The sequence below is a fragment of the Meriones unguiculatus genome, chromosome 11 (assembly GCF_030254825.1).
Source record: "Meriones unguiculatus strain TT.TT164.6M chromosome 11, Bangor_MerUng_6.1, whole genome shotgun sequence".
Lineage (NCBI taxonomy): Eukaryota > Metazoa > Chordata > Mammalia > Rodentia > Muridae > Meriones > Meriones unguiculatus.
Window position 1 is genome coordinate 34,989,459 of NC_083359.1, and position 23,214 is coordinate 35,012,672.

General features: G+C 43.6%; 1 protein-coding gene across 1 annotated transcript in view; it reads left to right on the forward strand.

Annotated features, from left to right (window-relative positions):
- The window catches only part of Dock2 (dedicator of cytokinesis 2), a 405,024-nt gene that overhangs the window by 79,819 nt on the left and 301,991 nt on the right, over positions 1–23,214 (forward strand). Inside the window, exons 18-22 of the mRNA XM_060363865.1 lie at positions 1,492–1,675; positions 1,797–1,894; positions 3,655–3,744; positions 4,894–4,994; positions 6,083–6,217. Of these exons, the coding sequence (XP_060219848.1) occupies positions 1,492–1,675; positions 1,797–1,894; positions 3,655–3,744; positions 4,894–4,994; positions 6,083–6,217 (608 nt within the window). The remainder of the gene's footprint in view (positions 1–1,491; positions 1,676–1,796; positions 1,895–3,654; positions 3,745–4,893; positions 4,995–6,082; positions 6,218–23,214) is intronic.

Consider the following 23,214-nt stretch of genomic DNA (forward strand, 5'->3'; position numbering starts at 1 on the left):
ACGCTGCGCTCGTCTAGGGGAGGGTCCCCAACCTCAATCAATCCAATCTATTATTTATTATTTTATTATTTTCTTGAGACAGGGTCTCACTATGGAATCCCGCTGGCCTGGAACTCCATATGTAGACTAGGCTAATGAACTCACGGACATCTGCCTGCCTCTGCCTCCTAAGAGCTGAGATGAAAGATGTATGCCATCATAGCTGGCTAATGAACTCGGACTAGGAACTCTCTCAGAGTCATGCCTAGAGGTTTGTCTCCTAAGGGATCCTAGATCCTATCAGGTTAGCAGTTGGAGCTAACCATCACATTCAAGCCACAGCAAGCGGTTACAGTGGTACGTTTGGAAACTCAACAAGATGAAGGGGGCTGTGTGGGCTCTAAAGTCTATGCATGTGCCCACTCTTCTGATTTTTAACCTTCAAGAGCTTGAGCTGGTCACAAACTGGGATGCGGAGCGTTTTCTTGGATCTTCCCTGTGTCAGGACAAGAGGATACAGCTATCAGGCCCAAGCTGGAGGCAAAGCATACAGCAATAAAATGGGCATAGCTAAGAGATCAGCAAGAACCAGACCTTCATCTCAGACTTCTCAGCCTTCAGGCCACAATTGCTCTGACACCCATGCTGGATATGGCCATCATAATCGCATCATGATACTTTTCTCTGAGATTCTTCGCCCTTCTCAAAAGGCTCCTTTCTTTTACAGCCTCCGTTTTCCCCTTCATCACAATAGAGTAATTCTTGGCTTGAAGGTCTTTCTTTCCCCAACAGTCTGTGAAGTTCTTAGGGGGTAGAAGAGCAATGACAACTCATTTTCCTTTTCACTTGACTGCGTCAAACCTCATTTCCCTCATCTGCAAACTGAAGATAGACTTGGCAGGACTGGCCAAGCTTGACCACCTATAGCAGGATATGTTTCCAATGGTTATGAGCCTTAAATGAGGTAAACTGATGCAGGAAAGGGTCCTGGTGCAAGTCCCATTGCAGAGTGAGGACCTAGTAGGTATGGTTTCCTATAATGCTTTCTCTCTGCTCAGAAGTCAGATGACACAGTTTGTGCATGATGAAGATGACCCAGAGAGGCCAAAGAACGAATCCAAGGTGATATGGACTTGAATGACAGAGAAGGTCCAGAGCTATGGCTTTTGTCACTAACCTTTAGTTTGGAATGGATTCCCTATATTACTGGCGAGCATCTTACCTTTTCTTTTTGTCTCAAAAATTTAAGATGGATCATTTGTGGTCTGGGAGTTTCAATTCCCTTATAACCCTTTAGTACAGTTTATAGAGCTACCCCGTTTCCGTTGATGCGATTTTGGATTTCTACCTGTTTTGAGGGAAAACAGCCTCGCCTCATACTGTTTCTTTGATGATTTCCTTGCTGTTTCAGGACGCCACACCTTACAGCCTATGATTCAACCACTACAAGCGCTGTGTGGCATCACATAATGTGGTCTTACCCTAGAGCAGTAACCAAAGTGTTGTTTCTAGGGAGACAGCAAGAAGATGGAAGATGCCAGCGCTTACTTGACACTTCCTTCCTATCGACACCATGTGGAAAACAAGGGAGGCACCCTAAGCCGGAGCTCCAGCAGCGTTGGGGGCCTTTCTGTCAGCTCCCGGGATGTATTCTCCATTTCCACCCTGGTGTGCTCCACAAAGCTCACCCAGAACGGTAATGGGACCACTGAAAGCTGGGTCTGCGGTGCTTATGCACAGGAGCGTAAGGCCTAGAGGAGGCCAAGTGTAGACGGTTTAACCAGTAACAAAAGTCCCTTTCTGGATTCTTCTCTTAGTGGGATTGCTGGGTTTGCTGAAGTGGCGGATGAAGCCGCAACTACTCCAGGAGAACTTAGAGAAGTTGAAGATTGTGGACGGAGAGGAAGTAGTGAAGGTCAGTGGGGCCTTGCTTGCATTCATCCTGACTTCTTAAGCATCTGAGCATCTAGCTCCATCCAGCATCTAGAGGAGCAACCATTAGGCTAACTCATTATCGATTTGTTGTTGTTGTTGGTGGTGGTGGTGGTAAGCTGTTTTCCCTTGCTCTTGGAAGTCAGAGCAGTGTCAGAGCTGCAAGGGGTGAAACAAGATTTTGAAGGGGTGGAATGGCTTGACCTCTGATGATAGCATGCTTCCCCAATCCACCATGAAGGATCCCTACTAAAAAATCCAGGCAGGCATTGAACACGGGGCATCAAAACAACTGGCTGAATTAGGCCCTGGAAATAAACCAACTTGGATGTAGATCTCAACTCTCCCACCTCCGTGTTTTATGTCATAATATTATGACTATGACACATTTCTCAGGATTGTTATGAGCCTCTGTAGTGATAACATTTAAAAATTACTCAACACAGTCTCTTATGCATAGTGCATAACAATAGGTGAGTTACAGCATGTGAAACATGGGAAATTCAATATATTTAACTAATATTCTTGTTACACATTGTCACATGTAGTAATATAGTAACAGTACGGTCTCTTAATACTATGTGCATATTGGTAGAAATACAAAAATATTTAGCTTGTGCTTCATGGGAAAGAGAAAGACATCAGGGCTTACATCTTAGTAAAACAGGTAGAAAACAATGCAAATGCCAATATTGCTTCTTCATGGCAGTAGAGAATGCAATGCTTCTAGACAGCAGGTCTAGTTAAACCAGCTCTCCTCTGCAGCACTGTGAATTCGAACAGATCTCTCAGTGGTCCTGGTGATAGTGTTTCCATCAAGAACTTGGAATAGCTAGAAAGCAGAGATCAGACCTCTTTGCGTGGCCACTTTGGGTGTAAAGGGACCATGGGAAATTTATCTTTTACCTATTAAGAGGGAAGAGGGGAATCAAGCTTGATTTAATTGCTCAACCCTGGGAAACAGTGGCAGTATTTCCTGATCAATGCTTTAAATATACATCATTGACCCATCTACCTAATTTAGGAATGGCAAAGGAATTCTCCCAGGCCAGTTTTCTTTGGGCGGCCTAGAAAAGTCAGCTTGGGGGGTGGGGTGAGATTACTTTGCCTTCTTGTTTTCTATTATTTTCTTCTTTAAAAACATTTGATTATTGAATTTTGTTATTCTTTACATACAATAATATAGCTACAGAGAACTGTCAAATGCAACTCAAAGAATTCTTACACATGTGCACCCTATCTAGCTTATAAAGGTGCAGGATATTGGTAGGTTTGCTGAAGGTTCCCCTTGCACCTCCATCAGAGGCACAGCCATTAGGCTGACCATCTTTATTGATTGCTTCTTGTCAGTTATTTTTGTTGGTGGTGGCAGTGGTGGTGATATGGTTTTTTCCTTGCTCTTGGAGGTCAAGAGCAAGAGACTGAGAATTGGCATTGTATGTCTGACTTATTTTATTTAATGCAGTGTTTTCAGAGTCTTCCTCATTGTTGTACATGGAAGTAGGTTGCTTTTCTTCCATATGGTGCAAAATCCTGCCATGGGAACTGTCCTTCTGTGTGTCTCTGTGTCATTGATGTGGGGTCATGTCATTCTAAGTCCTGTGGCTTGTGCATGAAACTGCTCTGAGCCCCTTGAATGTGGCCCACTGGATGTGTGCTCCTATTCTCTGGAAAGGACACACAGGAATGAGATTTGTGGGCTATCTGTCCTCTTTCTGAATACAACCGTCCTTCTTTATCCAGTTCCTCCAGGACACTCTGGATGCCCTCTTCAACATCATGATGGAACACTCTCAAAGTAACGAGTATGACATCCTCGTCTTTGATGCTTTGGTAAGAGAGTGGGGACAATTATTCGGCAACATCAGGTTTGAATGCTTGCCTCACTGTGAGAAAACTGAGAACATATGGGCTGTGGTTCTTTCTATGAATATTTGGAGGTTTTGGAACCTTTGGTAAACAGAATAAGTAGCTGCTGACTCTCTTCTGTGTTTCCTGAATATTTGAGAATCTGAAGCATGGCAGGGTAGATATAGGGATTAAGTGTTGAGGTCAGATTTTTGGTATCTAGTTGACAGCTCATGCGATTGTGGATGTAGAACTAGTCTGAGACCAGGTTAAAGCACCCAGATGTTACCCTATCTATCTTACCATCTCTCCTTGGTGTCTTATAATTAACCAGGGTCATTTTGCTTTTGCTAGTGAACTTTTCACCTTGGAATACCATCTGCACTTTGGTTTCCCTACCCATAGGGTGTTACTCTTGTCTCTCTTGCAACTTCAATTTTCTCCATGCTATGTGAAAGGAATCATGGGAAACATCTGGGGCTTGAGGTATATCCCTGTGTTAGAATACTCAACAGCATGTGGCAGGCTCTGGGTTTCACCTTTGCTCACTGTCAATAAATCAATGAATACATTTAATATAATTAAGAGGACAGGAAGAAAAACTGTTGGGGTTATCCATGACCAGCAAACATATGATACAGTAGCTCGGTGTCATGGGTGTTTGCGTTTTGGAGAACATATCACTCAGAGATAAGTGTGGCTTTCTTAAGTGCAATTCAAGAAGGTCCCCTAGAATGTTAGCCGTACAGGAATGTTGCTTCATGACTAAAGGTCCTTTGATTAAATTATCGATGGAAGTCCTAAATGTTGCATGAGCCTCTTGGAGATTCATAATGCAAAGAAGTGTATACCCGACTGCAGAGGTCCTGTAACAAAGAAGGTAGCCTAATGCCAACCTGAGATTTCTCTCAGTTGAGTAGGAAATCCTTTTATCTTCTAATACCCCAAAGCGCACTTTTTGAAATATCCTTTTTTCAAGAGACAATGTATTAGTGAAAAGGATTAATTATTCATTAGAGGGATTAAGTCTCGGACAAAAAAAAATTGTGACAAGGGTTCGGTAATAGCAGGTGAATAGGCTCCCGCTCTGGGTACCCTCCCAGAGCACCCCCAATAATTCTGGCTCTTCTTCAGATCTACATAATAGGACTCATCGCAGACAGGAAATTCCAGCATTTTAACACCGTTCTGGAGGCTTACATCCAACAGCATTTCAGCGCTACCTTGGCCTACAAGTAAGTAGCTGTGTGTACAGGGATTTTCTATGCACCTGAGTTGGTTCCGGCAAGATACAGGGGCACAGGGAACTTGAGCATTTCTCACTGACACTAGCTGGGGTGAGTGCTCCCTTTTCTTTCTTTCTTTCTTTCTTTCTTTCTTTCTTTCTTTCTCTCTCTCTCTTTCTTCTTTCTTTCTTTCTTTCTTTCTTTCTTTCTTTCTTTCTTTCTTTCTTTCTTTCTTTCTTGTTTTTTCATTTTTTTAGACAGTGTGTAGCCTTGGCTGTCCTGGACTCCCTTTGTGGACCAGGCTGGCCTCGAACTCACAGAGATCCGCTTGCTTCTGCCTCCCTGTGTTCTGGAATTACAGGCATGCTACACTGCCCTGCTTGAATTCTTCCTTTTCTGGTAAATTATCTAACCCATGCTTGGATGTTTCACATATCCTTAAATAACCAAAATAAATAACCAGAGATTGGGTGAACAGTTTATATTGGTAAATAATCAAGCAATTTATCGGATCATTGAGCTAGTCAACTGTTGTTCAGTGAGAACTTACCTGTGAGCACCAGTGTGCTTGCTCAGTAGCTCAGTGTTGATTGGATGAAGGAGACCCAGGGTCAAAGATGAAAACCCACAGGAAAATTCAGTGGCAGCCAGCTTATGAAGAAACCTTGAATGATGGGCCAAATATTCCAAAGTCTGACCTCCTGCTAATGAATAGCTGTAGAAAGTTTCTAATCAAAGGAGCTCCATGACAATTACAGTAACATGTCTATATAGAAAAAAAGTGGAAAAAGACATTATGACCGTCATTCTTACTCTCCCCTGATTATGCCTAGTTTTTTTTTTCCCCTCATCAAAAGATTATTTTTTACCTCACTACTTTATCTCTGCTGGCTTTTTTATGGGCAGGAAATACTTATTCATTGCCTGTAATAAATGCATTTTGAAGCAGTTATTTTTGTGCTTGCAAATGAGTCGCGAGCTTTGCTGCACTGCCACCTTTAACCTTTGATTGAATGCCTTATAATTTCCTGAGCAAACTAATTACCATGCTGTGGATTAGAGAGAGCCGTATTTTGAAAATATTATCCCTTATTCAGGAAACTGATGACGGTGCTGAAGACGTACTTGGATACCTCCAGCAGAGGGGAGCAGTGTGAGCCCATCCTCAGAACTCTAAAAGCTTTAGAATATGTGTTCAAGTTCATTGTCCGGTCTAGGACGCTATTCTCACAGTGAGTATTTGTTGCGCAAGAGTGATTGATTAGCTCTGCAAACAATACAATACAATCATATTTTTTTATCATAGATTTTTTTTCCTTATTGAAAATAGAAAAATTTTCTTAAAAAGAAATCACATGAGGATTGGAGCTCTGACATGATGGTAGAGGGCTTGCAGACCACCTATGTGGCCCTGGGATTTATCCCTAGCGCCACATACAAAACAAGACAAAGCAAAGACAGATGGGGAAAAAATATATGTATAGCTAGATTTTTATTTTAAAATAGCAAACTTGAAAATTTAAATTGAGTCTAGACCTCATAAATATATAATAATTTTAGTCTCTAAGCTCATTTGGGAAAGGCAAAAGGAATAATACCACGTGACAATGATGTCTCACCCAGTGAATGTGATTTATGGGACTTGAGTCTGTTTTGTTTAGTTTAACATTCTTCATTTGACAAGGGAGGAGCAGTCCTGCTAGGCCACAGAGGAGGACTTCGCAGCCAGTCCTGAAGATACCTGATGAAACAGGGTCAGATGAAAGGGGAGGAGGTCCTCCCTAATCAGTGGACTTGGAAAGGGGCAGTGAGGAGATAAGGGAGGGAATGAGGGAGCAGGATACAGCTGGGATACAGAGTTAATAAAATGTAACTAATAATAAAAATTAAAAAAAATAAAACAAAAAAAATTCATTTGAGTTAAGATTATTTAAGGAAAATTTCTAGGACTCTGTGTTCAGTGTTGGAGGGGCTGCTGGTGGAAGAGCGGAACTCAAGGGGTTTGCCATTAATTTGGCTCTTGCAGGCAGTGACAGCAGATGGGCTGACTGGTTTCTGGGGCTTTGCTGCCTGCCCTGGAGATTCTCACAGCTAACAAGAGTGATTAAGTGTCAGCGAACCTTAGGAGACTTTGATGGTCAAGATCAGTGTTTGGCTATCTTCCTGAAGGGCTCTGGAGATGGAGTAATTCAAATGTAACCCGCCAAAGATTTGCCTTGTGTTTATCTTAGCTGTATGATAAAATTAGGTGGTATTGATTAAATGTGTGTCAGATTAGTTGTGTGTGGTAGGAAATTTAGAAAAAAAAATCTTCAAGGGTTATAACGTCTAGACAAGTGGTTCTTAACCTGTGGGTCATGACCCCTTTGAGGGGGGGATGGGTCAAACAGCCCTTTCACAGGGGTTGCCTAAGACCATCAGAAAACACAGATATTTACATTATGATTCGTGATGGTAGCAAAGCTACAGTTATGAAGTAGCAAGAAAAATAATTTTGTGGGTGGGGTCACCACAAAACGAGGTGCCGTATTAAAGGGTCGCAGCATTAGGAAGGTTGAGGACCACTGCTCTAGACGCTTACTAGCATGAAGACTACTCAGCTGAAACCGACTTGGAGAGAAACAAGACTTAATTTTAGTTCATAATATTGAAAAGCCCAGGAGTTAGATAGGGCGTAGCTGTGCTCCTGTCCAGATGCTAAGGATCATAGGACTACCCACCACCCTCCACTCTGGATTTGGACTCTGCTTGCATTTCTTGGTCTCTTTTGAGGCAGGTTCAGCTGAAGCTGCCCCTGTTTCCTTGTCATTCCAGCAACATTTTATATCAGGAACAGTCTTAGGTCACATGCTCAGATCTTAAGCAGACAGCGTGGCTGTGGGACTCAGCGAACTGTGCGCTCGTGGTCGTGTGCCACGGGTAAGGCCCGTTACTTACAGTATAGACTTTGGCTGACAGATGCCTTACTAAAAGAAAGCTGACTTCTGGATTTATAGCATGTGATAGCGACAGCGGAAGGACGGCACAGGTTTCACACTCAACAAGGTGTCTCCTTTGGAATTTTTCTAAAACATTAAACCTTCACGTAAAGAATAAAATGATGCCCCAATCCTGAATGCCTTAGTTTGCTTGAAAAGTGAAGTATCTGTTCCAAGTTCCCTAGCTTGCCAACTAGTTAAATTCTTGCAAGTTTGGGTGATTTCAATTAGTTCGGAACCAACGGTTGATTCCTGTATTTGTAAGAGTGACTTTCTTGGAATTCAAGGAATCAGACTTTGGTAGTTCCAGATACAGGGGTCAGGATTTCTCATCTCTTCTTCTGAGAGAGAACATTTGATCTGTGAGCATAGGTCATACCATTTGATTTATCGTATCTTCTTCCAGTATTTTAGTATATTCTCCTTTTCTTCCTCTCTCTGTCCCTCTTTCTTTTCTTCTTGTGTTTTTCCTTTCAGATGTCTCTTCCATGTCCTGGAACAGTCTTTCATTTTCTTTCTTTTCTACCTCCAAGCACACCATCTTGTAGCATGTATAGCCCTTCAGGGTAACTTTGGTACTCAATGGCTTCTGGTTTTCTAGGGTGTGGGGCTGGTATTTCTTGGATCTCAAGCATATGAGACGTGCACAAACATTTGGGTAGAAATGATGTCTTTATGGCAACAAAGAAATAATCTCAAATATTTTGAGATTATTATTTATTTTTATTATTATTTTATTATTTTTTATTTTTACTATTATTTTCAGATTATTATCTGAACTAAAACGCACATTGACCTACAGAGTGTCTGCTCTATTCCTGCAGAGTCGTTAGCAATGGTCTGTTTCTCCTGAGTCTGTAAGGGCATTGGGAGGTTGTGGTACTTTCCCATGAGGGACGTATTACTTGGAAACCAGAAAGGAGAATACAGACAACTGTAAAGGAGTTCTACAGACAACTGGAGAAGAATAACATAATTATTGCTTTGAAGCTCATTGTTTCTAAGATACTCCTTTGTTCTTTTATTCTCTGTGCATAGTTGCTGATCTAACTGCCAGTATTTGTTCCCCTACCATTTCTCTTTGTACGTACTTCACTCAAACTCTTGAGAGGGTGAGAATTCTCCAGTATCAACATACAGGGTGCAGCTGGGTATGGACAGAAGAGAAGACGTTGATACGTGGAATGTTTATTTTACTATGTTTCAAGGAGTGGGGGAATGATTCCCTTCTATATCCAGAGCTAAGGAAGGTGAGGTTCTTGTAGCCTTTTGTTTCACTAGCTGCCAAGTTCAGGGTCTGGGGCAGGCATCTCTGGCTGGACACAAGTCTGAGCTGCAGCGGTAATGGAAGCTGGTACAATGGGTCCTAGCTTCTACCATGGGAAATCCCTAAATGTTGATGCATGTATCCAACAGATCCCAAGTGGCCATAAACATTCATACCCATCAGCCTTTTGTAGACTGATTGATTCCTCAGGTGGAATAAATAACAACTGAGAAGCACTCGGAAACACTGAAAGGACTGTCTACTAAATATTGACCTTCTTTGCAAAGTCCCTTTCAGCATCTTTTAGTCCTGAGGCTCAAATAGCCAGCTGTACCAAGCCATTAGGTTTCTGTGATGTGGCTTTACATGGAGTTGGAAACAGGTTGTATTCCCTAGATCTGTGATGCACATTGTTCAGGCAATTGATCAATGAATCTGCAGAGCCTGTGAGAGAATAGCTCTCAAGGGGAGGAGATCCTGAGCCTGGAGCTATAACAGCCTTTGGTCCCATTCATCCTTGCTCCTCGTAGATCTGAATGCCTCTAGAATTCAGGAGGCATTAAGTGTGATGTCCTGAGCATGTGGTCATGTACACAGACCTAGGGGACATGTCTGTCACAGGAAGCACCCGCTTGAGGTACGGACCGAGCCTCTCCTAACTTCAGTTTTCTTATCTATAAACAGTGGCCCATCTTTTAGTGTTTTAATGAGGGAATGAGATTGTTCAGAAAAAGTGTTTCCTGTGGGATTTCATGAATGTGATACCCAGAGAGACAGCAAGGATATGGCAATGCTGTTACCTAGGAGATACAAAAAGCCTGGCTATGACGGTTAGTTTTTGTCACCTTGACACAATCAATGGTCACATGGGAAGAGGGAATCTCAACTGAAGAATTTCCTCCATTGGATTGGCATCTTTTATTCCCATGTACCACACTGGACTTTGCTAGGTACATGGTCCTGCCTCAAGCTCTCTGTACCTCTCTGCAGGGGTTTGCTTGCTAATTTCCTCAACTCTTTCATACCTTCGCTCAAACATCCTTTTTTTTTCTTTAAAATTTGTATAATTAATGTACACTATAATGGTGTTTATTACGATATTTTCACACACATATCATCAAATCTAGCTCATATCTACCTTTACTTTCACACCCCATTGGTTCCTTTCTTCCTTCAATAGTCCTTCTTCTGCTGTCATGTCATACACACATACATAGTGTGTTGGCTCATTTTTTGTTAACTTAACACAGGCTAAAGTAATTTGGGAAGACGAGGCCTCAATTGATGAAATGCCCCCACGAGACTAACCTGAGGGCATTTTCTTGACTGCGGATTGATAATGTGGAAGGGCCCCACTATCAACAGTGCTTTCAACCCCACGGCTGGTGATCCTGGCTGCTATAAGGAAGCAGGCTGAGCACGCTGAGAGGAGTAAACCAGCAAACTTGCACCTCCCCTTGGTCTCTGCTCCAGTTCCCACCTCCAGGTTCCTTCCCCGAGTTCCTGCTCTGGCATTCCTCACGCTCTGTTATCCTAGCTATAGAAACCTTAATGAAGATATATAGGTTGTATACATATATCTATGTATAATCTAGATTCTACATACAAGGAAAAACAAGGCATTTTGTTTCCTGCCCCAACTCCCCTCTCTTGTTTCTCCTTCATCCCTCTCTTTTGACAGCTTCTCCCTCATAGTTTCCATGTACTTTCACATTGTATGTGTGTAAATGTGTGTGTGTGCATCTACACGTATGCGCATGTGTGTACGTCTCTGTTTAATCCTACATTTGGCACATGAGGGAAAACAGGTGGTGTTTGTATTTCTGGGTCTGGATTATTTCACTTAACTCAACCATCTCCAGCTGCGCCCTTTCCTGCCAGTGCCATAATACCATTCCTCCTTATTGCTCCATCAGACATCGGTGAATAGCAGGAGGCCTTGGGAGGGTTTGGAAAGCCACCCTTGCTATAGATAAGACCCCACAGGCAACCATGACTTTATCCACACTCCCAAGAGTTGAATCAAGAAAAACTGCCACAGAGCAGCTTCCTGGGAAGAGAAACACACTGCATTCCTCAGGGAGCTTCTGCGGTGTCAACCCAGAGCTCACCCAGGAGCCTAGAAAGGCTGCTGTGGTGTAGACGGTATTTTGAATTACGTTGGTGCCACCCATTAATACAGGCTGTAGGAGCATGGTGCATAGCTCCAGGCAGCAACTCTGGTCTGGCTCATCTTCCTGGGCTGAACACTCCCACCCTTTCTCTTGATGTTTTTAGTTTCAGCGGGAACCAAACCCAGGCTCCAGTTCTCAGCGATCCCTTGGCATTTTTATTTTGTGGCTTGCTTTATTCTGCACATATCCTGCCTCTTTGGCCTCTACTTACATGTCCCTGAAGCCCAGGTTTCTCCTGTGAAAATAGCCGACCTCAAGGTCATAGATACACTGGATAGCAGGGTTGTCTGAGCAAAGCCTGAGCATGCCCAGTGCAATCTGTACTCAGAGGGAATGCTTAAGCCTCTGTCTTCTTAAACAAATATGAATTTAACTTGCCAGTGTGATTTGTTTTCATTGTTCACGTATGAATAAATATTAAAATGCAATCATCTGTTTATGCTGAGCCCAAGCTGGAATGCCTGTCACACCACTACGCCCATTTCTCCTGCATGTAATTTGTTTGCATGTTAATGCCATTTATTCCTATGTAAGCCTCTGTTTTTGGGTTTGAATATAATTCTACTTTTTGATGACAGTAATGGCTCTGTAAACTGCACAATTGCAGTTAAATGGGATTATTTTATGATAACATTAACTTGGCATCATATCAAGATGGGAAAAAAACCCCTGTCATCAAAGGGATATTGTCTAACAGTTACATCTCTTTAATTTATTACGTGTTTTGTGAGTTGCTGAGCTGCTGAGGAGGAGCTAACAGCCTGTTTCTCATAAGCAAACATGGAAGCACTTTGTCAACTGTTGAATAAGTTGCTGGTGGGATAAATTGTGCACATGCGTAGACTCTTAAGCAGTTCTCTTTTCCTTTGTTTTTGGAAATACCGGTAAACATTTGTTGAGTATGTTTTATAGGGTAGGCACTCTGCTAAGAGTTGTGATATTAGTAAGTCGTGGTGATGCGTTGGGTATGATAAACATGCCACCAGCCATCAAATCTGTACTCAGAGGGAATGCATAAGCCTCTATCTTCTTAAACAAATGAAAGGCAGACGTCAAGAATGAGCAGTGTTATGAAAGGCAACCGTGGATACTTGCAAGTGGTTCACAAAAGACAGACAGAGGTGGCGACCGTGCTTCACCTGGGAAACTTCAGTGATTCGTTTCACGGGAGATATTTTAAACACTGAAAGGTCTTTATGAAGGCAGCCATTGGGAGAAAAGACAGTCCTGCCTTTCTGAGGCACCCTTGGTGTACAAACCCTGGTTACTCTTGCTCCTGCTACATGTGATTGTCTGTTACGTCTCTTCTCTGTGTTTGACTCTACACCACCTGCTGTCACAAACTTACAAATCAGCATCATATTTATTCTTCAGAGGAGGACATGGGGCCCAGAAAGGTACAGGAAATGGCTCTCGGCCACCCACTGGATGTTGGTGGGAGAGAGCCTTGTCTCTTGTAGTATATTCTGTTGTATGTGAATAGCAGGCATGGAAAGGATAGTGCTGTGATTCGGGTAATGTCCCCCAAAAGTCCATGTATTAGACACTTGGTTCCTATCCTGTGGTGCTTTTGTCCAGGGGTAGACCCTTTAAGAGGTGGGGCTTAGTGGGAAGTCTTCAGACTTTTGGGGAGATGCCCAGTGGGGAGGACTGTGGGGTCCTAGTGTGAGGGAATCCTTTGTTCCCTAGCCTTGAAGTCTCCAACTGTGAGCCAAAACGAACCTTTCCACTTTCTAAGTTGATTGTGTCGGGTGTTTGTAACAGGGAGGGACAGCTGGCTAATACAAGTAGCTTATGGGTAAAGTGGCAGTTGTAGATGTATGGGGACTACAGTTCATCTGGACAGATGGACGGAATCCAATTTGTGAAAAACGTAAACCAGGGAGCTTGGGTTTGTCTTCACGTGTGGAGATTTTTGCCTAGGTTCTGTTCTTCATTCCTGGAAAACATGCTGACTGACCCAGTGCGTGGATAAACCCATCCACGTAAGTCAGGCAGAGATGTTAAAATTCCTTTACCTGGGTAAACTTTATAAGTCAATGAGCATCTATTGGGAGTCCTGATTAAGTTGTTTTCCTGTGGAAACAGTCTCAAAACCCCTGCTTTGCGGGAGAGGAAGCCATTGGGGGTCTGAAGCAGCAGATTAAGCTGATTAGGTTCATGGTTTAGACGAAGCGCTGTGGAGTTGATCTGAGGGAGAAAGGCAAGGGCAAATTGAAGCTACTTATTGCAGCAATCTGGGTGTGAGGACTTGAACTTGGGTTCAGTGGCGGAGTGGGCTAGAAAAGGAAGCAAGAGGTAAAGTCTGTAGAAAAACAAGCTAAGCCCTCTGTTCCCTACTGTCCTCACTTTAGATGCTGGTTCCAGCTCCAGCCATGGGTGTTTCAGCTGTGCTTCTGGCTCCCCAGCTATAAACTGGGGTTCCCACAATATCCCTCCCAGATTGAAGAACTTGCTAGAGTGTTTTACAGAACTAAGGCTTACATTTACCAGTTACATAGCCCACCCCAATGATACAAGTGCATGTTGGGTAAAGAGCTGGCTGGGCAGCTTGCATATATGTGTCAATTAAACCCTTTAAGGATAGCCCTAGAGACACAGAAATACATTGGTGTCCCATTAAAGAAAGAAATCAAAGCCCTTTTCCTTGGACTAATTTGACCAGGAGCAAGCCCAGATTTGAATTCTCCACTTCTCTCCCTGTGTCTTCTGTAGCTCATGGTTTCTGGCTTGTCCGTAGTCTGCCTTTGTGTGTCTATACCTGCCTCATGTCTGACTGTCTTTCACTTTGTCTGAGTCCCTCCCTAATAAAGAGCTTTTTCTCTGTATCTATTAAGCAACACAGAAAGCATCATAGGGGAAGGAATGGCGGATTCTTACAGAAATCTTTAACAGAGTTTTACAGGGAATGAAACTTACTGACTCCATGACCCAGAAGCACTCAGAAAGCAAATGGAACAAGACAAACAGACTTAGCAAGCAATATCCACATCACTTTCAACATTTATGGTGGATATTTGCTTTATAAGGTCACTTTCGATGTGCTCACTGTTTTCAGGAAATTATTATGATAGCACACATACATACACAGCCATGGCTCTCTGGATCAGGGGCATGCAAGGGTGTGTAGCGTAAGATTAGAGCTATGCATTAGCTTAGGTTGCAGAATCTGATTATGTGGGAAATCCAAGGCAAGTCAAATTGGTTGTTACATTGTTCTCTTAAAAGCAGGTCAAACAAATAGGCTGAGCGCACAGCAGGATAGCAGTTTTAAGTCTGAAGTGACCTCAACCTGTGCAGTATTAATTTGCTGTAAGGTAAAGCAGAAGTTTCGTCTGTTTTCATAATAATGTATTGCCACCACACATATGTGTTTCACACTGCCACCTTCTGGGACTCCCCAAATGCTCAGCCGTCTAGTTCTCCCTTTGGGGGCTTCTGGAGGCTTCATTTCATAGAGATGAGGGTTAAGGCACAGAGTATTGGTGAGTGATTTAACCTCAGGCATCTCTCATCTGCTTGGAGATTGAAGAGCAAGGCTCAAGGTCCCAAGCCAATAATCTTACCTTGGTCTTCCCAAGGATCAACCCTTATCTGGTTGATCCAGTCACAAGGCATCTCATTAACATACAAGAAGACACCCATCACTTGGTGATTCCAAGCAGGAGGAATGCAAAGCATTAAGTGTGCTTTAGTAACCTTGTGTATGTGTGTGTGCGTGTGTGTGTGTGTGCGTGTGTGTGTATGTGCGTGTGTGTGTGTGTGTGTGTGTGTGTGTGTGTTTGTGTGTGGTTTGGGGTATGAAAAGTTTAACATGTCTTCTGGCACAGCTTGCTGGACATGTAGTGCATAGAATGATCTATACAGAGGTCCAACAGAGATTTGATTTGGATCCTGGGAGAATGGAGAATGAATAACGGAAATAATGTTTTTGAGCAAATCCATCTGAAGTTGCCTTTGAAGCTGTAACACAAGCTAAGGAATGTGATAAAATTGAGGCTATGACCCAGGAACTTAGCCCATTGAAGCGGTGGGCAAAAGGGAAGAGTTCCAAGTAAGCAAGGCCAGGGACACAGGAGAAGAAGCAGGAAAGTGCTGCTTTCCGGGAGCTCTTTGAGGGAGCAAAGGGAGGGAGAATCGGCGTCTCTGGCTGAGGCAGTGGCATCATGGTGCAGGGAAGCTGCTGGGAGCTCTCCCGACTAGCCGGCTGTTTCCTGGAGCTTAGCGTTATTTGAACTTGTCTTCTTTCACTATAACAAAACATCCAAGGCCAGCTCGCATTTCCGGAGTGGTGCCTATATCAGCTCAGCTCTGGTGAGGTTGTACGGTGGCTCATTTCACCATTGCAGAAGCTAGTCAAGGGTGGAAGAGTCATATAACCAGACAGAAAGCTAGAGGACTGGGGAGCAGCCAAGCCTGTTGCCATACGACAACTACCGAACCCCTTCTAAAGGCACAGTCCAGTGACCTAAGGACTTCTGGTGGACCCTACCTCTTGGAGGTTTCCACACCCCTCACTACCACCACACTGATGACCAGGCTAGCAACTTATGAACCCTGTGGGTGGGACCTGCACAAACCACAGTCCAGGCATAGCAGCATCTTTTCTAACATCCAGTCTAAAGGCCACGGAGAAAGCCGAGTGATCAGGGCGCCAAATGCAATTGATTTCCCATCATCTGCGTGGGAATTGCAAACATTTGAATTGTCTTGTTCTGAGACATGGTACTAGGCCTACTTCTCTAACTGTGGCCTTCAGAGGCTGGGTAAACTTCCTCATATTCTGCTCACAGCCATGTATAAGACACTGGTCCTGTCTGTTTCCATTGTCACCTAAAATGGCTTAATTTTGTAGAACAAGACTATCTGCTTTAGACAGTTAAGAAAAAGCTGTGGAGGGCATGAGCTGTACTTTCTTCTAGGATGAAGCAGTGGGTGATTTTTTTCTTGTTAACTCCTTGTTATGAGTCGGCGAGCTAGCTAGATGAATCCTCATCCAAGAGCAGAAATGGCTGTTTCTGACAAATGCCAAGGCTCACAGTTGCTCGGAGAATGATGCAGATGAGAGTGTTATCTATGGAAGAATATGGAGATTTATCAAATGTGTTCGCAAATCCGTTGTAACTAAATATGAATATTCTGAGTAAGAAGGATCTCGTATGCCAGAGGGGTGAAGGTCAGCAAGCTAGCACAGTTGTCAGGGATGCAGAGGTTCATTAGAATGTCTGGATGAGCTTCAAATGCACTAGAGGTAGGTATTGCCTGAAGGAGCATTTGTTTTCCTAATAAAAAACAATATGTTATTCAGTTATTGGATTTGCTGTTTGTTATGTCTTTAGGGTAGAAGAAAAACCATGAAGTCTTGTGAGGAGGCACAACTGGATTCAGTCCTTCAGGTCTCTAAACCCCTCTTGCATCTTCTAGAAATATTTCCCCAATGCAGCTGAAATAGAGACACAGGGACCTCCCTTTCCACAAACCACCCTGCTGCTTCCTGTTTGGAGGTCCCAAATGCTCAGACAGGAGTTCTCCTCCTGTTACCTAGGTCCCATCCTTAATGCATCCATCACTTCAGCTGCCACCTCTCTGCAAAGACCCAAGTACCAGATCCATGCATTCTCCTTTCCTCTTTTCTCCCCTCCCTCCCTCTCTCCCTCTCCTCCTCCTCTCTCCTTCAATGGGAACTCAAAGTTAGCATATTTAGAGCCAGACTTACACAGTGTCTGCTCTCACAAACCCACAACTCAGCACAAAGCAGGAGGCAGGACAGAGGGCTTTGCTCTTGAGGCCCTGTTTTCTAGTACACTGATCCACAGCGGAAGTCTGAAGTGCATCCCCTTTTCAGAAGCCTCAAAAATCATGTCTTGCCATCTTTACTCCGACTTCCTCCCCTTCCTTCTCATGGCAAATTGGACCACTGTCCTTCAGCACCCAGTCCTCCCCCTCCTCCGGCCATTCTCTGCAGAGATTTCTGGATTCCCTCAAAGGTTAGCTAGAGCATCTGCAAATACTGAGAGGATCATTTCTCATTCCAGCCCGAATTCTTTTTCTCCCTGTCCTACAGCTCTGGCTAGGATTCTAGGTCAGTACTGAACAGAAATGGTGTACACACTGTACCTTCTCTGTCTATCACGAGCTTAAGGAATTATGGGCTATCAGTCATTTGATGATGGTATTTGTTGTGACTGGCTAATAGATTTTATTGTAATAGTTTGGATTTATTTCGACCATCTTTACTATTCATTTTTCCCCCCTGATTTTGTCCTTTCTCCTCCTTTTGGGTGGTTTCCAATTTTTTTTTTATTTCCTTCTTCCCTTTTATTGCTTTGGAAGTTATACTTTATATTCGAATTTTAATGGCTACCTAGGTATTCTATCATACACATTTAACTTAATAAAGTTCAAAGTTAATATCTTTTATACTCCTCCTGAATAATAAAGGGATTTTTGGGGAAACTCACTTCCCTCTTAAATGCTGTGTTCTTATTTTTAAGCATTTTAATTTGATTTTTACAAAGTATCTCCACAAATAAAATGCTGTTATCATTTTAAACATCTGGCATGTTTGTACATTTTTACCAGTGAAAGTTTACCAATACTATTGTATTCATGAGCACCTACCAGTACCATACCTAGAAAGTAACTGAGGAGAGGGGCGAGAGGGAAGGGCCAGCTGGCTCTTCCTAAAGACATGGCTTCCATTCCCAACACCCACACGATGACCCACAACTGTTTGTAACTTCAGTTTCAGGGGATCCGACTCCCTCATCTGGCCTCCACCAACATAGACATACATGTAGGCAAAACAATAAAACACAGAAAATAAACAGTCTTTTCTTTTGTTTCTTTTTTTCAAGACAGGGTTTCTCTGTGTAGCCTTGGCCGTCCTGACTCACTTTGTAGACCAGGCTGGCCTTGAACACACAGAGATTCTCCTGCCTCTGCCTCCTGAACACTGTGGTTACAGGCATGTACCACCACGCCTGGCAATAAATAGTTTTTTTTTAATTCTTTATTAATTACATTTTATTCACTTTGTATCCCCCTGTGGTTCCCTCCCTCCTCCCGTCCCAATCCCTCCCTTCCTCCCCCCCTGCACACATGCCTTTCCCCAAGTCCACTGATAGGGGAGGTCTTCTTTTCCTTCCTTCCGATCCTAGTCAATTAGGTCTCATCAGGAGTGGCTGCATTGTCTTTTTCTATGGCCTGGTAATGCTGCTTCCCCCTCAGGGGGAGGTGATCAAAGAGCAGGCCAATCAGTTCATGTCAGAGACAGTCCCTGTTCCTATTACAATGGAACCCACAAGGATACTGAACTGCCATGGGCTACATCTGTGCAGGGGTCTTAGGATATCTCCATGCATAGTCCATGGAGTATCAGTCTCAGGAAAGACCCCTGTGCTCAGATTTTTTGGTTCTCTTACTCTCCTTGTGGAGTTCCTGTCCTCTTCAGATCTTACTGTTTCCCACTTCTTTCCTAAGATTCCCTGTTCTCTGCCCAAAGGAATAAATGGTTTTTTAAAAATAGTTAAGGATGTAAATTTTATGCTTTTAGTAACCATTTTTAAAAGAAGTTCTCCACTCCTCTGTGGCCTTGGATACTTGTTTTTCTGTTTCTGAGAGGAATATTTTAGAGTCGCATTCAGTGAGTCCTGTTTGCAAATTGTTCAGCGATTGACTTTATTCGCAAGTGTAAAAGTTTTCATAGATGTAGACTCAGCTGCCTTTTGGTTTGTTGATAACTAGCTGTTAACCCTATTGTGTCATATTGCAGTGCTTTTTATAAACTATCTTTTTTTATAATTTTTATTTTTTATGTTAATTACAGGTTATTTACTTTGTATCCCAGCTGTAGCCCCTCCCTCATTCCCTCCCAATCTCACCCTCTCTCCTTCCCTCATCTCCCTGCCCCTCTCTAAGTCCACTGATAGGGGAGGTCCTCCTCCCCTTCCATCTGACCCTAACTTATCAGGTCTCATCAGGACTGGTTGCAATGTCCTCCTCTGTGGCCTAGCAAGGCTGCTCCTCCCTCGGGAGGGGGGGGGGTCAAAGAGCCTGCCAAACTGTCTCTTTTAAGTATCATTAATTTTTTTTTTCTGATGCCTTTTGGGCTAACTTCCTTGTCAACAGAGTTCTGCAGTTTCACTGGGATTTCTGTAGGGAGGAATTCGCTTGTTGTTCTAGAAGCAAATCTTCTCTGAAGTGGGTTTTGGTATGCTCACTACCCATTCAAAAAACACCCCCGTTCTGGTCTTTCAGAATATGTTGTTTTCCCCATGTCCCATTTTACTGCATTCGAGTATACTGTGCCTCATTCATATTCTTTACATCTCAAAAACTCTTACGTTTCTAACCTCCTCCTCCTCCTCCTCCTTCTCTTCCTCCTTCAGCTCATTCTTGATAATGGCTTGGGTCTTTTGTTTTGTTTTTATTTTCTATTCTTTTGAGACAAGGTCCTGCTATGTATGCCAGGTGTCTTGGAATCCACAGCAGCCTCGTGCTTCAGCTTCCTGGAAGCTGGGTGTGCAGTGCTCACGCCGGGCCTGGCTGACAATTGGCTGTGAACCTACTTTCTCCCTTTGCCCTGTTTGATACCGTGTACTTTTCAGAAAGTCCCGGTAATGTCTGTCTTGAAGCGTTTTCTTCTAGCTGGTTTCAGACCTCCAGGTTTTATATTAAGGTCCTTGATCTAGTTTTCATCGATTTTGTGCTGGATGATGTGTGAGGATCTGCTTTCATCCTTCCACACGTGGCTGCCCAGTTTTCCCACAGCTACTTTTTTGAAGAGCTCAGCCATATTTCTTGAAGCTAAGTTTTCCTTAGCAGTAAATTTGAGTGTGCTGTGTGTATGTCTGTGTGCATACTCATGACTCCAGAGTATGCTGTTTGTGTTTGTGTGTACATGTATGACTTCAAAGTATACTCTGTGTGTGTGTGTGTTTGAATGGCTTCAGAGTGTGTTAGGTGTGTGTGTGTGTGTGTGTGTGTATTTATGCATGACTTCTGTGTGCTATGTGTGTGTGTATGTGTATGCATGACTTCAGGTATTATGTTCTAGAGAAATCAGAATTCTCTTCTATCTGTCAGGTACTGCCACTTGAGGGCATTTCCAACCAGAGCCCTCTTTAAGCAAACACCCTGCTTGTGGACACAGCGAAGAATGTGAAAAACATAAACACAGAGCCCAGGGGAAGACGAGCTTGTGATTAGGAATCCTCAGCAGAGATGTGTTTTTCTTCTCCTTACTTACAGCTAAGGACTGGAACTTCCTTAGTGTTCCCTTCAGTGCAATCCACGTCTTTCTAGTCTTCCTTACAGAGAAGGTGTAACAGCCTGGGAGAACAGCTGTCGGCTAGGGTCTCTGTTGGTTAGTTATCCATCCCTGACCAAATACCTGACACAAGGCACTTAAAGCAGAAATTATTCCTTTTGGCTCATGCTTCCCAGCACTCTGGCTAATGGCTAGCTGGTTCCCTTGATCTCAGGTCTGTGATGAGAAGGAACACTGGGGAGCGGAGCTGTATAGCAAGGCAGACCTCTCGTTTCACAGCATGGTGGCTGGGAAGGAATGGGGCAGAAGGGAGGCAGGCCTAGGGTAATATATCCCTCATGGATATGCCCCTAGGGACCTACTTCCTTCCACGAGGCCCCCAAAGCTTCCACTGTTTCCCAATAGTGCCATCAAATGATGACTCAATAGATGAACTAATCCAGGAGATTAGGTCGGTGCCCACCTGACTCCATCACCTCTCCATAATTGGCTCCACCAGCTCGGGTCCAAGCTATTAACACATTAGTTTGTTTGTTTGTTTGTTTGTTTGTTTTGTGTGTGTACTCTCTATATAAACCATAACAGCCTCTAATAAGCAGGCTCAAGGATCCATCACTTTGTACATATTTCCCAGTAGCCATCAGCACTGTGTAAAGACTACTGGGTTTGGCAGAATCCATCATGTCGAGGCTGGGTTTATTATTTTGTTTTACATTGGGTTATCCTATGTGGACCCCTTGCTTTCTTGACAGTTTTGTGGTTCTGTTTTTTTGAAGGAGAGGTACTTATTTTAATTTTATGTATCTGAGCGTTTTGCCTGTGTGTATGTAAGTGTGTCACATGCATTACTGGGCCTTTGGAAGTCAGGCAGAAAAGAACGTTGGATTTTCTGGGGTTGGAATTGACTGTGAGCTGCCAATGCTGGGAATGGAACCCGGGTCCTCCAGAAGAGCAGCCAGTCCTCCCATTTGGTGAGGCATCTGTCCAGGCACTTGCAATTGAATGTTAAATCCATCCTTGGCAGTAGTTTGCATTTTCAAGTCTTCCTGGGGTATTATGTCCACCAAGCAGTCGGCGGTGGAGATCTTCAAACTTCATTCTGTGATGTAGCCAGAGGGATCTTTCTAGAGTTAAGTTGCTGTCTCCCTATCCATAGGGGATATGGTCTAAGACATTGCAACTGAACAGAGTACTGAACGCTGTACAGTTTTTCCATACATACATATGATGAAGTTTAACTTATAAACTAGCATAGTAATAGATTTAAAAACAATAACCAGTAATAACACTCATCGACTGGAACAGTATACTGCAATGGAGGTGATTGAACGCGCCCCCCTTTTTTCCTTCTCCCTCTCCTTAACTCTGTCTCCACAGAGTTAAGGTGGTTGAACCTGCAGGCAGTGAGACTTCAGGTGGAGGGGTGGGGACGCTGAACCCCAACTCCTAAGGTTAGTCTCTTTGCGATCCTCTTGGGATGAAGGGAGCTAGCAGCTTGGGAGTGCTGCTGTGCTGGCCCCGCAGCCTGCTTCTGCCAGATGGCCAGGCTTCTCTCCTGGCCTGGCCTCCACCCCTCCTGCTGACATCTGTGAACTTGATGTGCCTAAATCCTTCTTCTTCTTCATGGGCTCCTTTTCTTCTTTCTTATCCTGCTTTCTCGTGTCACCATGAGCTCTGTGTCCTGTCATCCCAGTCTCCTCTGGTTTGGTCAAATCTTCCTGTTACATCATCATTGTCTACGTGATTTACCTGTGAAGTACATGTCACACTGCCTGTTTTACTTGTTTGGTTGTTGATTTTTATTTCCCATCAAACACGGACAGCATAGCCACTGTGCAAAATGACGGCATACTTACTGCATAGTGACTGTGCATGGTGGCTACACAGTGTTTCTGAGCATTCCCTTCCCTATGGCTTTCTCCCCGAGGTGGCTGCCTTGAAGTCCTCATCTGTTTTCAAGCCAGGTGTGTACTGCTGAGTCAGCAAGATCCAATGACTAAAGCTGCCCGCCCTGGGCTGGAAGGCTTGGGTCAGGTATCTCTTCCTCTATCAATATTTCCTGCTTTGACTGGATTTTATATGAAATCTGCTGCCTCCCCGTTTACAGTAAATGTTAGAACTCGGTGTCTCCTGAACTCCGAAAGTCCACACTAACGGCTTTCCTGGCTTACATGCTGCAGCCTTTATCTGCTGCATGCATTTCAGGCTCCACCTTCCCGAGCCTGGGCTTTTGCCATCCCTTCCCTCACCCCGGCTTCCTCAGGCATCTGTTGGACAGGTAGATGTCAAGGCCTAGAAGTAGAGATGAGCAGTCTTTCGGTCTGTGGTTATTTCTCAGGAGCTTCAGACCTGCTCTTACAGCTGGCAGCTTCTAAGGCTCTAAGCATTTACTTCTCCTAACTCTCAGCCATTGCAGTGTCATGACACAGTATACACCTGCTCTGTGTGTTAGCCCATAAGACTCTGCACCTCTTTTAAGTACCTGCATTGATAACACAAATTTCCATTTCAAACAACTTATAGTATCTGTCTGTAGTAC